Source organism: Chanodichthys erythropterus, chromosome 4 (genome assembly GCF_024489055.1).
Source record: "Chanodichthys erythropterus isolate Z2021 chromosome 4, ASM2448905v1, whole genome shotgun sequence".
In the NCBI taxonomy this organism is placed as follows: Eukaryota; Metazoa; Chordata; class Actinopteri; order Cypriniformes; family Xenocyprididae; genus Chanodichthys; species Chanodichthys erythropterus.
The window spans coordinates 33,714,925-33,730,635 of record NC_090224.1 but is presented as its reverse complement, the minus strand read 5'-3'; the positions used below and the strand labels follow the sequence as shown (position 1 = coordinate 33,730,635).

General features: G+C 40.9%; 1 protein-coding gene across 4 annotated transcripts; it reads right to left on the bottom strand.

Annotated features, from left to right (window-relative positions):
• Nucleotides 1-233: 233 nt before the first annotated feature.
• On the bottom strand, nucleotides 234-10,127 carry LOC137019384 (flavin-containing monooxygenase 5-like). Of its 4 annotated transcripts, none has more exons than XM_067384782.1 (10): nucleotides 9,983-10,127; nucleotides 9,609-9,735; nucleotides 8,117-8,268; nucleotides 6,821-7,009; nucleotides 6,559-6,724; nucleotides 5,336-5,478; nucleotides 2,857-3,056; nucleotides 2,387-2,742; nucleotides 1,953-2,025; nucleotides 234-1,836 (listed from the first exon to the last, which is right to left on the bottom strand). In XM_067384782.1, the coding sequence occupies exons 3-10, from the start codon at nucleotides 8,246-8,248 to the stop codon at nucleotides 1,413-1,415; spliced, it is 1,683 nt and encodes a 560-aa protein (XP_067240883.1). In that variant the 5' UTR covers nucleotides 8,249-8,268; nucleotides 9,609-9,735; nucleotides 9,983-10,127; the 3' UTR covers nucleotides 234-1,412. The 4 variants fall into 4 exon arrangements, with proteins under 4 accessions (XP_067240883.1, XP_067240885.1, XP_067240884.1 ...); XM_067384784.1 differs by lacking the exon at nucleotides 9,983-10,127 and adding an exon at nucleotides 9,863-9,877; XM_067384783.1 differs by lacking the exon at nucleotides 9,983-10,127 and having other exon boundaries at nucleotides 9,609-9,794.
• Nucleotides 10,128-15,711: the final 5,584 nt, after the last annotated feature.

The window sequence follows — 15,711 nt, the reverse complement described above, 5'->3', positions numbered from 1 at the left end:
CTATTGTGATGCATATCCAAGTGAAACAGATTCTCAATCTTAAATATATTTGTAAATACACATTTGTAATGATGAAGCTGCAATTTAGTAAATTTAAAATATATTGACTATGTAGATGATGTCTTTATGTTAGTCAACACATCAAAATAAATGCACTTCTGACAAAAGATTATACATGATTTAAAATGCACTTTAAAGTAAAACTACTTAAAGTAAAAGTGTACTCTCTTTAAGTTCACAGCATTTTATTTAATATTACACTATTTGATAGTACCATATACTTTTAAGATTTGAAGTACACTACAAGTGTACATTCGATACAATTAAGCACCCTTCTTTTTGGAAAAGGATCTTGTGTAATCATTTGTCTAGTGTACAACTGTCGTATAACGTATGGCTCTGCCATCATGCAGTCCATACGAAATACTGTGTTGCATCATCACTAGTGAAACGTGGGGAAAGTATTGTGAAATCAACTTGCAAAAGCACTGACAGTAACTTCTGCATGTGACACGTCTACATTATACAATATACAGCATTTGCAACCCATTCAAGATATAAGATTTTTTTTTAATAAACACTGAAGTCACGCAACATAAACAGGCTGAAAATATAGTTACATTAGTGTCAATACAAAATTGTATCTTACCAAGTTTGAAGAAGAGAGTGAATAAATTTATGAGTGATGGTAACTTCAGAGAAATATAAACATTTCACCACTCCCCTCTGTAGTTGTAAAAGGGGCAGGGATTAATTTTCTGGTCAAAGTTCATGTAGATAATGCTTACATTTAGTTTTAGATATTTAGTTTTAGTCTACATCTCATCACCACACAGTTTTGATAATCATACGCAAACAACAAACAGCATCCACAGAACCAGGATGCATTATGGCACAAAAGTATTGAAATAATTGAGCTGAGAGAAAAGAATATATTGCTTGGGGAGGGACGCAAAAATTGAGAACACGTACATTTTGGGGGGTTTTCTCTGTGTAGCACAAAAGTTTTGAGAACGAATGTAAATTTCTCAGGGCAATGTAAAAGTTTTGAAAATAAAAGTACATTTCTCAGAGCTGAGCTGCTAAACAGACGTGCTAAGAACTGCAGCAGTTGAGAGTGATGCACCATTAATACATGGAATTTTAACAACAAGAGTTTGATAGTGCAACATAATTATATACAAAACTGCACATAACATCTGTTATTTTACAATGAAATTAAATGTTCATTATACATAAACGGTTTGAAATGTTAAGGCACTTTGTGATTCAGTATTAAGTATTTTATACAAGTAATGTGTCAATTATAACATTTTCATGATGTTGACTACAATTTACCCTAATTGAAGCACACTTCTTATGATATTAGATCTCATAAAAAGTATATTAAGTTTCTGATATATATTTCATGATCACTGTTTAGTCACTGGTACAAGAGCCCTGATCGTGTCCAGGAGTGATGAAGGGTCTGCTATGAGCGTGTGCAGACTGGCCCTGCTGTAATACAGAGCAGACAGCAGCGCTGCTACTGACACTGATAATATGAGTGAATGAGAGGAGCGTTGTGACTGCGGCTCCGGTGCACAGCGTGTTTTCAGAGGCTCTGTGACTCGATCCCACTGAGTCAGGATGGCCTGACGCGCACCTTCCCATTGGCCCGGTCCGTGTAAGCGAAACTGGTACGGGGTGCAGGGCCCAAAGATGATGTTCAGAGCCAGTCTAGGGTCTGTCAGGAGCAGCTTCAGGATAGGAGGACGGACACCCACTTGTTTAGCCAACTCATCCATGTAGGGGATGTAGTCCACCTGGATGGTGTGTCTCTGGGCGGCCACATACCTGCATGACAGTGTGATTAAGAGTCATCAAGATATACTGAAATGACATTTCTATATAACTGTAGAAACTGTTTAAATGCTGTGTTATAAAGTCATGTGAGATTATGTGTGGAAAACCTTTGAGCCATTGCTTCCTCTTTTGCTTTAATTTCCTTCATCATTGCACTCATTGGAGGCAGTTTGCACAGTCCTAGTGAGCATATCAGTTTTTTTATGTACAAAAACACTATACTTAATGTTCTGACATGTTCAGAAAGAATAATAAGAACAGAAAAAATAAAAATATCCTGAAAAATGTTTAAGTACTATGTCATCATACTGTAACTTTCAGAATAAGTCCAAAACGAAAAGTCACTAATTGTCAAAAATCTTTGCTTAATTAAATGTCAGAGAAATAAATGGAAAACTACATAACTACATTGGTGATAGAAATCTTGAATAATAATATAAGTACATCTTTGTTGTTCTGAATTGTATGAATATGAACATGAATATGTATTAAGAACAGCCCTTAGTTTTCTGTGTAGAAGATCAGAATTATGATTTGATACCTTTAAAAACACGTGTGGCCCAGCGCGCTTGCATCTCAGAGATGGGCATAATGGCTCCCAGAGGCTGGATCAGACCAATCACGGCTAAAGTTGGGCGCTCTAGTGCTGGGGGATACATGTATTTGTACAGGGATACCTTGTTCTTAGTGACAGGAATCACATGTGAAGACAGGAAGGGGAATGAGAAAGTGTAGCCTGTGGCAAACACCACCAGATCAATGTCGTCCTCAACTGTGCCATCCTCAAAAACCACACTTGATCCACGAAACTCTTGTACATTCGGCTTGACTGAGACAGTACCGGAGAGGATCCGGTTTGGTAAATCATCATTGACCATGGGATGTTGGCTGAAAACTCTGGGAAATAAACAACAGACATTATATAGTACACTATGAAAAGTTTAATTGCAGCAAAGAAAATTTCATGGACCAAAGTCAGCAGAGTCTTGTGTCCTCCAGTGTTCAGAGTACCTGTGCGCAGGCTGGAGCCCATAGAGCTTGTGGTCAAACCGTTTATTGAGTCGTTTCTCTCCCACATTGCTGATAAATCCAACAGGCAACATTTGAATGATCCAACCATACATTCTGTTATTTATCATCATATCTGATGGAAGACCATTGTCTCCAACACGATTTAGTATCCAAGATCCCTTTCGGGTGCTCAGATAAACCTGGAATAAAGTAAGAAAGGGAAACAATGTGAATTAAAGCTGCAAGCAGCGTTGAAAGGGCCCTCGCACCCGGGCTCACCGCCACCTGTTGGCCTCAGGAAAACAGTGAACAGTGGGTGTCATGCATTTAAGTGAGTGAGTACAGGAGAATTATGCCAAAGTCATTTCGAAATGCCTCACTTCCTGCGGCCAACAGGTTGCGCTTTTACCGTAACTGAATTTTGCCATGTTGATGTCTTCAGGCCAGGACTATCATTGAACACGTGAAGTTTGAAGCAGATCGGACATTGTATGCCTGAGTTACAACAATTTCCTGTTTCTTTTGTGGCGTTAATCGCATACATTAGCACTCAGCCAAGTGTTGCATGATTTAACGTGTTTCTAGCATGTCTGGTACTTCGTGGCATGATGAAATGTGAATCTGGTAGTGAATTACAGTATAAAGCATGCCACTTCCTGTTGCCAGCAGGTGGCGCTATGACTAACTGAATATTATCATATAGACGTCTTTAGGCTAGGACTCTTATCACACGTGTGAAGTTTGGAGCAGATCGGACATAGTATGCCTGAGTTACAACAGTTTCCTCTTTCATGGCGAAACATCAGATTTGTCAGTCCGCCACGGACACGCCCTTCACCGAAAACTCAAGATCTTTGATATTTATCATTGCTAAGGTCTTAAGATTAGACTGACGACATATGATGTTGATCTGGTTAAATCTCTATGAGGAGTTAATCACAGTGTAAAACATGTAATTTCCTGTTGCCCCCAGGTGGCTGTAACTGAATATTGTAATGAAGATGTATTCAGGCCAGGACTCTAATAAAACATGTGAAGTTTGGGGCAGATCGGACATTGTTTGTCTGAGTTACAACAACTTCCTGTTTCATGGCGAAACATTGAAATTTGCCAGGCCGCCACGGACACGCCCTTCAGCGAAAACTCTAGATCTTTGCAATTTAACATCACAAAGGCCTTTAGATTAGACTGACCAAATATGATGTTGATCTGATTAAAGCTCTAGGAGGAGTTTGTTAAAGTACAACATCTGGAAATGGCAAAAACTGCACAAATTTTGCAAAGAAAATTCAAAATATCTGACTTCCTGTTGGTTTTCAGATTTCACTCCAAGAGACTTTTTGTAGCTATTAGGCTGTTAGATGTGTGTCCCAAATTTCTTACCTGCACGTGAAACGTAGTGTCAGGGGCACTTAGTTGAAATTTTTAGGTGGCGCTATTGAGCCATTTTGCCACACTTAATTCTGAAACCCATATCAGACGTAAATTTTCACCACTTCTGACGAATCTGCAAAGTTTCATGAGTTTTTGAGTATGTTTCAGCCCTCAAAAAAGTGATTCACCTTACATGGCGAAACATCAGACTTTGTCAGTCCGCCACGGACACGCCCTTCAATGAAAACTCACAATCTTTGCGATTTAACATCTCAAAGGCCTTAAGGTTAGACTGGCCATATATGATGTTGATCTGGTTTAATCTCTATGAGGAGTTAATCACAGTGTAAAATATGTCATTTCCTGTTGCCCCCAGGTGGCGCTATGACTGTAACGGAATATTGTAATGAAGATGTCTTCAGGCCAGGACTCTAATAAAACATGTGAAGTTTGGGGCAGATCGGATATTGTATGCCCGAGTTACAACAACTTCCTGTTTCATGGCGAAACATCGAACTTTGCCAGGCCGCCACGGACACGCCCTTCAGTGAAAACTCTAGATCTTCGCAATTTAACATCACAAAGGCCTTTAGATTAGACTCACCAAATATGATGTTGATCTGATTAAAGCTCTAGGAGGAGTTCGTTAAAGTACAACTTGTGGAAATCGCAAAAACTTCCAAAATTTTGTAGAGAAAATACAAAATATCTCAGTTCCTGTTGGGTTTACAAACCTTGCACCCGGGGGCTTTTTTGGAGGTATTGGGCTGTTACATCGGTCTACCGAATTTCATAACTGTACGTGAAACGTAGCACGAAGGGCGCTTAATTGAAATTTTGTAGGTGGCGCTATCGAGCCATTTTGCCAAGCCTAATTCTGAAACCCATATCAGATGTAAATTTTCACCACTGCTGACGCGTGTGCAAAGTTTCATAAGTTTTTGAGAACGTTTAGGCCCTCAAAAATGCGATAAATTTTGGAGAAGAAGAATAATTGGCTGAGCAATTCCAATAGGGTCCTCACACCATCGGTGCTCGGGCCCTAAATATGTGATATAATAATTGATACAGTATAACAATTTATATTGTAGTTGTGGCATATCACCTGTTTGGCCATTCTGCTGAGCTCTACAGCAATATCTCCTCCAGAGTTCCCAATGCCAATCACAACTACCCTCTTCCCTCGCCATTCTTCAGGGTTTTTGTAGTCACGGCTGTGGAAGTATTTCCCCTTAAATGTGTCTATTCCTAAAAAGAGGATTTGAGCAATTAGCCATTTCAGGTGACAGAGAGGATCTTTTCATCGACTGAGAAACCAAAGACTGTTAGTGAGTTTTTGAAATGAGTGCATGTGTAAGAACAACCCCCCTCCTTCACAGCTCATTTCAAAGGAACGCCTCACAAAACTCGTGCACAAGTATTGGAACACGAGTGTTTACCACCGGCATTCGCTGTGTCGTGTTAGAGGATTCATTATGTCGGACTCACCGCAGGTAACTCATAATCTGCTGTTGTTACTCCTGACAAAAACATTGCATGCGGCGCCTGTGGAGTGTGGAAAGTTACTGGAGCGCGCAGCCACGCACGTATCTCATGAGGAACGTCACGGCAGTGATTGACAAGCCAGAGGGCCAATCGATTACGCGATGATCACGTAAACGATTGGCTGATGTTTTTAAGGCCCTATCTCGTGCACATATGATGTATATTAATATTATTCCTTTCAGTGCACCTAATAAATAGTCTTTTATCAGTTAGTAAAGACAGTTTCAATTAATATTCCAAAAATGTATAAAACAAAACATCCTCTTTAGCACCTTTAAAGTATAGCAAGTATATATACATATATATATATATATATATATATATATATATATATATATATATATATATATATATATATACATATATATATATATATATATATATATATATATATATATATGAATGAACTTATCTATGTAATTTCTTAAGTCTGCCATTGCATATACAATTTGTATATGTTGTAAACAATAAAAATTACAATTCAATTATTAAAGTGTAAATTATAAAATTAACAAATTAGTATAGTTATTGACTTGTTATTAATTTTTTTTAAAGCTTTTTGAATCATTCTTTGTAAAACTCTGTAAACTTAATAAACAATATTTATGTACAACTGCCTGAGATTCTGCTTAATGCTACAACAGTTGTACAAGAGCTGTGATTAGGCCTAATGACTCTTGTACAACTAAAGTTTAGTATGAGTGTCCCAGATTGGCTTTTATTGACTTTGTGTTGGTGCACTTTGCTCATAGACTCTTTGATTATTCATCACATGTACTGCACCTGGAAAGTCCTTTAGAGGGAGGTGAGGGTGACAGTGGTGACCGGTGCAGACCATCACAGCATCAAACACCTGCTTCTCTCTCTGACCATCCTTGGACTGTATCTCTACATCCCACTGTCCAGAGTGAGGGAAGTCTGGCCTTGGTGTAACATGAAGGACTTTTGTCTAAGAAACACAAAACATGAATTTGTGAACCTTTGAATCTCCAAAAAACTAAGATAAATATGAGATTCATAGTTAACATAAGCTTTCAAGCCAGACCTGGAAACGGATGTGCCGTGTGAGCTGGAAGTGCTCAGCGTACATTCGGAAGTAGTCCATGATCAGGGAGTTGTGCATGTAGTTTGGGAAGTGGGCAGGGATGGGGAAATCACTGTAGCACATCATCTCCTTTGAAGTGTTGATAATCAAAGAGTGGTAAATGCTAGCACGATCAGGATCAGGATTTTCCTAAAATGCAAAAACAAGAAGCAAAAATGGATCAGATTCTCACAGCATCTTGTTTATTGATGGTCTGCAATGAAGTGTCCCTCAGGATTCAGTGCTTGGCCCCAGGGGCGGCGCCAGCCGATTTTGCTGGGGCTTCAGCCCCGAATGTTTTGAGTCAAGCCCCGAATGTAATGACTGTCACTGAGAAAATATGAAACTGGAAAATAGCCTATGTAAACCCCCGAAATCATAAGTTGCTTTATTTCATTGCGCTTTGGCTTTGCATATACTGCATACAGCCTGTAAAAATAGACCTTAAAAATAATCTAGCCTATAGAATACATTTCTTTGCTGTCGGTAGCCTATGGGCTACTCCGTTTCTTCCTCTCTGTTGAATATGCAGCAGGTAGGGGAGGAGCTAGCACAGTCAACCGCAAGAGTGCGAGACAGTCAGCAAGCAGGAATTTCAGGTTAGAGGTTTCTTAACAGTGCTCTCAAAATATAATTTTTCTTAACACATCTCTCTATTAAAATACGTTAAGCAGTTCAATACCGCTTTTCTACAGTCTCCGACCATATACCGGCCGCGCTTTCTCTCTCTCGCACATTTGCGCACACAATCAGCTGGTGATGATCAAAATAAAAGCTCAAGGATTTATCTTTTAAAAAGAAATGAGTACAAAAGTATTGTAAAAAAAGATGTTTGAACCCTTTTTAATGTCCAGGTACAAGTCAATGCTGTTTCTTTGTTCAATTTGCACACTGTACATGTGTTGAAGCTCTTAATTTTGTGTTTCCAGAGTGCACCAGATTGATGCATTTAACCTTAAAATGTACAAAATGTTCTCCCGGGGGAGCATGCTCCCGGACCCCCCTAGAGCTGGTACGTTCAATAAAGTTTTACAAATTACAGTGTCAAATAATGTACATTTTCTGAACAAGAATACGACAACAAAAGCTCCTTTCATGTCACTAAAGCTGTTAATAGAAAATTAAAATGTCTTTGGACAAACATAGATTTGGGCTAAGCCCCGAATGTTTACAATGTCTGGCTCCGCCCCTGCTTGGCCCCCTTCTTTTTTTCATTTATAAAACTTCAGTGGGCCCGATCTTATAGACATATCTCACCTTAAACCTCCAAAGACCTCCAATGTCATCACTGGTCTCAAAACACACTGGCTCCAGGCCTTCATCCAGGCAGCATTTGATGCAGGTCAGCCCAGAGGTTCCTCCACCAATCACAGCAACACGTTTAGCCATGATGAAACAGAACTGTCAGACTTAAGGCAGATGCAGATGATAGAATAATTATATATAGATAGAAATGAGATTTAAAGATTTTTGTAATTTTTCCAAAGCATGAAACTATGCACCGGTGTTATTTCCATTACATCTAAAATTATGCATAGCATTGTATTGTAGAAATGAGTCTTGAAACATTTTTTCCATGCTAAATTTAACTTCATTGCCAGCATTTATGTATTCATAATGCACAATAAAATAATATTTTATACATTTATTTGGTAACACTTTATTTTACAGTGACGTAGTTACACATTACTACATGCACTTACTATAGTAATAACAGTAAATTATGCATAATTGCAAGTAACCAACCCTAAACCAAACCTTAACCCTAACTGTAGCTCTATAGTAAGTACATGTAGTTAATTAATAGTACTCAGTACTTATTTGAGCAATTACAATGTAACTATGGCACTGTAAAATAAAGTGTAACCATTTATTTTTATAATTTTACAATTATGAATTTACAATTCAAAAACAGAGCCTTGTATATTTTTCTGAACATTTTACTAGTTTGATATCATAATGCCATATAGTTAAATTGTTTAATTGATTTATAGGGCGGTAACACTTTACAAAAAGGTTAATTTGTTAACATTAGTTAACTACATTAGTTAACGAACTAATAATGAACTAAACCTATACAGCATTTATTAATCTTTGTTAATTTCAACATTTACTAATATATTATTAAAATCATGTTAACCTTAATTAATGTACTGTGGACTAACATTAACAAACAATTAAAAACTGTATTTTCATTAACTAATGTTAACATAGATTAGTACATAGATTAATACAATAACAAATGTATTGCTCATGGTTAGCTCATGTTAATGAATACATTAACTATTAACTAATGATCCTTATTGTAAAGTGTTACCTATATAGGGCTAATTAATAAAGGTTACACTTTATTTTAGTGTCATCGTTACATATGTTACATAGTTACTCCAGTAATATATTAGTATAATAAATTATGTTTTACATGCAACTAACCATAACTAAGCCTAAACCAAACCAAATCCTAACCCTATTTCACAAATCACGAAGAGTGACATGTTGCAATATTATTCACGTCTAAGACGGCGCACTGCGGATTTATAAACAAAAGAAATCTGAATTTCAAACCGCAAACTATCTTTACTGTGGGGGTCTATTGTGAAATCGGCTTGCTTAACCTCTGACAAGAAAAAAATATGCGGAAAAACGATTCCAGTCAGACTCGATGACTCACGTTACGTAAACACGCCTGTGCCAAACGATAATGGAGTGATATTTGTGTCAATAAAAAGTTTGTGGCGAACCACCTTACCTAGTGCCTAGTGTGAAGCAGAGATCGAAGTTTATAGATGTTGGTCTCTCTCCACACAAACACTTCACCACATCCCTCGACACAGGGGCGGCGCCAGAGAATTTTGAAGCAGGAGCTGGTGGGGGCGCTAGATCATTGACAAGGGAATCAAAGATGAAAGGTTTTAAAATAAATTGCATTATAATGATAACGAATTACAAGAATTAGATAAAGGAATAAAATGGTTAAAGTGCAAATGTCAAAAATAGAGCTACTCAAAAACTTGATCTGGCATCATGTCTATGAGATACAAGAAACAGATTTGATTCTCAGGAAGTGTGGGATCTTCTAAAATCACAGCAGCCCCTCCTGACAAGCCCAGCCAAAAGAACAACCTGAAGGATGAACATTCTGGATTGGGCCGTGTCTCCATTGGATTTGGCCACACTGAATAGCCTGACGGTCCAGAGCCCTGGTCTAATTAGCCAAAACTGGTAGGAAGTACAGGGGCCGAAGAAAACCCTCAGTCCCACAGCAGGGTCCCTCAGGAGCAGCCAGGCAATGTTGGGACAGACAACCACTTCCTTTGCTATTGTGTCTAGGTAAGGGATATAGTCCACTTGAAGAGCAGCCAGCTTAGGACAGGGGTTACTGTAGAGAGATAGCAGACTTCAAAATGGGTATTGATTAACTGTCAAACCAAACTCTGTTTGGAATTACCATCAAGGTAAATAATTACCTCTTTAATGCTTTTATGTCCTTCTCAATTATTTTATTCATTTTATCAGCTGGAGGAAGATGGTTTAGTCCTTGAAGATCAGAAGGAGAATTAAAAAGTGAAAAACTTTTCAAACCATAATCATATATAATTGATTAAATCATACAGGAAAGTCACATTAAAACTGTCTTGGAAATGTGTTTACCATGCTTTCATATTTTTTTTAAGTTTTATATACAGATTGTAAAAAGAAAAAAGAAACATTGAAATTGTAAATTGTCTTGCTCCTTATGCAGGCCTCACTGAGCCATCTGATTTCATAAAAAATATCTTAATTTGTGTTCCGAAGATGAACTAAGGTTTTACGGTTGTGGAACGACATAAGGGTGAGTTTTTTAGGTGAACTAACCCTTTAACCTTGTTTTTGTTGTTGTTGTTTTTTTATTTATTGAACAACTTCAATATACAAATTCAAGTAGGGAACAGCAACATGCATATGAAAATATACACATATGACAAAGTAATTAAATTTCCATTTGTATATCTGTGCATATAGACCTATGCTTTGATAGGTTCATGTGTACAACTTTAACCCTGTTTTTATCTCTCTGGATGTCAAAAGGTGCATTGACATTGCTGCCTGTGTGGATCAGATACCTTCAGATTTCATAAAAAAAAAATCTTGATTTGTGTATGTTGTGTTTTGAGTTTTTCCCTGTTGTAAAATGAAAGTGTTTTTTTGTTGTTGTCTACTCTTTCCGAGCTTAAAGATTGTTTCATCAGGTGTAGAAATCTAGAATCTGTATCGTACATTTACATATACAATGGGGTTGGTAAGATTTTTTTAAAGGTGCCCTCGAATGAAAAATTTAATTTATATTGGCATAGTTAAATAACAAGAGTTCAGTACATGGAAATGACATACAGTGAGTCTCAAACTCCATTGTTTCCTCCTTCTTATATAAATCTCATTTGTTTAAAAGACCTCAAAAGAACAGGCGAATCTCACAGTTACGTAACAGTCGGGGTGTACGGCCCCAATATTTGCATATGCCAGCCCATGTTCCCAACATTATGAAAGGCATTAGACAAGGGCAGCCAGTATTAACGTCTGGATCTGCACAGATGAATCATCAGACTAGGTAAGCAAGCAAGAACAACAGCGAAAAATGGCAGATGGAGCAATAATAACTGACATGATCCATGATATCATGATATTTTTAGTGATATTTGTAAATTATCTTTCTAAATGTTTCGTTAGCATGTTGCTAATGTACTGTTAAATGTGGTTAAAGTTACCATCGTTTCTTATTGTATTCACGCCTTAGAGCTCTCAACTCCGCCTCAACCTGGCTCCTACACCTTCCACCCTCGTCGTCAGCAGATACCATCAGCATTCGGCCTCAAAGGGGGTTCCTTTGGTACGTCGGCTTCGCCTGGGTCGGACATCTCCATGCCTCCGCTGCGGACATACGGGCCATCTGCTGCTCCCTGGCCCTCTACCCCTTTGGCTACGGCTAGCTCCGCCCTCCCTCAGGTTCCACCTCCGTCCTCGGACGCTCCACCTCTGCCCTCTGGATCCCTGCTTCCACCTCGGGGGGTCATCGCTGCGGCTCTGTCGTGGTCGCCTAGGCCATTGGGGTCCCTTCAAGTCTTCAGTGCTCTGGCTGCATGGTGGGCTCCAACTCTTATGTCATCGTCGCTTCTGGTCGTCCCCTTGGTGGCATCTATGACTAGATCACCATAGCTTCTTCCTCTGTTCAAGGCACCTCCCTGGTCTTCACCACCATCTGCACCTCCCTGGATTTCTCCATCACCTGCACCACCCTGGACTCCTGCACTTCGCTTCCTCTTGGTTAGCCATCCGCCTCCTACACCAGCATCTCATCTTCATCTTCTCCTCTCCATGGCCGGGAGGGGGCGATATGTTACATGTGCACTCTGTTTTGGACTTGTGTTGTGCCATTATTGTAAATAAGCATTATTGTAATGAGCATTATTGCGGCATTATGGTAAATGAGTTTTCTAGTTAAAAATTGGACATGAACACCCTCTCAAGTCATATTAGGTTAGAGTTCAGGTTAGTAGAATAAATTTACTATAGAGTTATGCTGCGTTCCAGGCAAACCATAACCTGTGTTTTTCCAACCTTCTACCCGTGAAAGTGCACTGGAACAGCGGTCAAAGCCGTGACTTCCCACCCGGGAACTCGAACTAGATCAATGTACTCCCAGTTATGGGTTCTGAAGTCACATAGCCCACGAAACAACAATGGCAGCCCCTACGGATGCAGTGTTTATGCTAGTGCTAAGTAAAATAATGTAAAATAAAGGTATAATAGCTTCTCTTGCCTTATGTGCCATTTTCCCCCTCCATTAATGCACCATTAATACATGGAACTTTAACAACAAAAGAGTTTGATAGTGCAACAATTACATACAAAACTACACATAAAATCAATTATTTTTACAATGAAGTTAAATGTTCATTATACACAAACTGTGTTTCAAATGTTAAAGCACTTTGTGATTCAGTATCAAGTATTTTATCATTTTCATGATGTTGACTACAATTTAACCTAATTGAAGCACACGTCTAATGATATTAGATCTCATAAAAAGTATATTAAGTTTCTGATATATATTTCATGATCACTGTTTGGTCACTGGCAATGGTAGAAGAGCCCTGATCGTGTCCAAGAGTGATGAAGGGTCTGCTATGAGCGTGTGCAGACTGGCCCTGCTGTAATACAGAGCAGACAGCAGCGCTGCTACTGACACTGAGAATATGAGTGAATGAGAGGAGCGCTGTGAGTGCGGCTCCGGTGCACAGCGTGTTTTCAGAGGCTCTGTGACTCGATCCCACTGAGTTAGGATGGCCTGACGCGCACCTTCCCATTGGCCCGGTCCGTTTAAGCGAAACTGATACAGGGTGCAGGGCCCAAAGATGATGTTCAGAGTCAAAGGAAAATCACAAATTGCATTCAGTGTGGCTGATCCACCGCTGATTTCAGCCCGAGTGGCTGGCATTCCTAAGCTACCGCCGGCCGCTTTGCTCTCAAGGCCTCTGGCCGCTTCGCACTCAAGCCAGCCGGCCACTTTGCTCTCAAGCCAGCCGGCTGCTTCGCTCTCAAGCCCGCCGGACACTTCGCACGTGAGCTCTTTGGTTGCAACGCACTCAAGTTCGCCGGTTGCAATGCACTCAAGTTCGCCGCCTGCAACGCACTCAAGTTAGCCGATTGAATCGTACTCAAGTATGCCAGTGTCTACGGACAAGATGGTCGCTCCTGCCTCCACCAAACCCACTCTAGTCCTTGCAGAACCCGCTCCAGCCAGTGAGCCCGCTCCAGCCAGTGAGTCTGCTCCAGCCAGTGAGTCTGCTCCAGCCAGTGAGTCCGCTCCGGAGCCCGCTCCAGCCAGTGAGTCTGCTCCAGAGCCCGCTCCAGCCCGTGCGGCCGCTGCAGCATCCACAGAGGAGGTGTACACTGAGCCACCGCTTCATCCACGTAAGAGGAGGAGGAAGAAGGCTTCTTTCATTCTTCAGGGATCGGAGGCCGTCCCAGAGCCCGCTGTGGGCCCGGAGTCCACTCCAGAGGTCTTTCTTGCTGCGCCCAAGCATCTTGCCCTGTCGGCGCCACCCAAGCTCCTTGCCCTGACAGTGCCACTCGAGTTCCTCGCCCTGCCGGCCCCACCCAAGCATCTTGCCCTGCCGACATTGTCCAAGTGCCTTGCCCTGTCGCCGCCACCCAAGCTCCTTGCCCTGCCAGCGCTGCACAAGCGCCTTGCCCTGTCGGCACCACCTGAACTCTTTGCCCTGCCAGCATCGCCCAAGTGTCTTACCCTGCCAGCGCCACCCAAGCGCATTGCTCTGCTGGTGCCACCCGAGCTCCTTGCCCATGAACCCACCACGGCCTCCATTGATTACCCCAAGAACTTTTTTGGGGGGGCAGTATACCTAGGGGTGGGGAGCTTGTGGGTGGGGACCCTGCCCGGCCACTGCCGCCATCAGCCTTGGAACTGTTATGGCCGCCCATGGACTGTAACCCACTATGGCCGTTTATGGACTCTGACCCACCGTGGTCATCTACGGAGTCTTGCTGCGGCTGCTCAAGCCGCCTAACCTGCCGTGGTTGTCCAAGCCACCTGACCTGCCGTGGTTGCTCAAGCCACCTGACCCGCCGTGGCTGCCCATGGCACCTGACCCTCCGTGGCTGCCCATGACACCTGACTCTCCGTGGCTGCCCAAGTTCCTAGACCTGCATTGGGGACCCTGTTCCTGTCTGCATGCAGGTCTCCAATGCACCCCCCCCCTCCCTAGCTGTTCCTTTTACGCCGCAAGGACGCGCCTTCCGGGAGGGGGGCGTTATGTCACGATCACCGTCAGTTCCTGTCACTTTCCGGACTACATTCCCCATAATCCTCTCTGCCATTCACCTACACTCACTCCACCAATCACTAACACTAATCACCACACCCAGCTGCCATGCATTACCTGGACTATAAAAGACTCACACCCTCATCACGTGATCGCAAAGTCTTGTTTTCCCCAGTGTTACATTTCCAAGCATTTATCCTGTTTCCCTATTTTCCTGTCTGTTCCTGTTCTTGATCCGTCTGATTCTCCTGTTCTGTGATTGATAGCTGCCTGCCGTTTGACCCCTGCCTGTATTCTGACTATGATCCTGCCTGTCTCTAATGTTCCTGTTCGCCCCCATTTGACCATGCCTGTACAACCACGCTCAACATTTAATAAAGCCTTGCATGTGGATCTTACTCTGACTCCCTCATCGTTACACATTCCTCCCTAAATTACATTTAGGAACTTCACTTAATATTTAATGTGAAGAGTCAGTTGATCACGTTACTCAGTCACTAATTTGTTTATTGGTGCGATGCGCCTCCTTCATTTATATACTGATTCTGATCCTGCTGAGACTCTAAAAATATCTGTAAAAAATATATTGGAAAACACTTTAGACACCTTCTCACACACTCTGCTGAACGCCACGGCAATGTCTCCACCGGAATTCCTAATCCCAACGATTACAACTCTCTTCCAAAAGTAAGGACCAGTGTCTTTATATTCCCAACAGAGAATTACTGACCCTGGGAATGTATCAATAACTGAAGACAAAATTACAGTAAACGTTTTATTTTTAATGTTTTATACATTTTATTTTATTTATTTATGGTCCGCTTTAGACATATAAACTGTAGGTAATTTTGCAACTACATGTCAACTAGCTATCACTAACTGTTGAGTTACTTATAGTAAGTAAAATGAGTATAATGAAAAGAATATATCGCAAAAATTGAGAAGCCTTTATTTGGGGGGGGGGGGGGGTGTGCAATAAAGTTTTGAGAACAAATGTGAATTGCTCAGGGGAATGTAAAAATTTTGAGAATT

Coding starts and splice junctions, on each gene's coding strand:
- LOC137019384 (XM_067384782.1), bottom strand. CDS start 8,248: ATGGCTAAACGTGTTGCTGTGATTGGTGGAGGAACCTCTGGGCTGACC. Junction 7,010..8,116: donor GAGGTCTTTGGAGGTTTAAG/GTGAGATATGTC, acceptor TTTGCATTTTAG/GAAAATCCTGATCCTGATCG. Junction 2,743..2,856: donor GGGCTCCAGCCTGCGCACAG/GTACTCTGAACA, acceptor TTTATTTCCCAG/AGTTTTCAGCCAACATCCCA.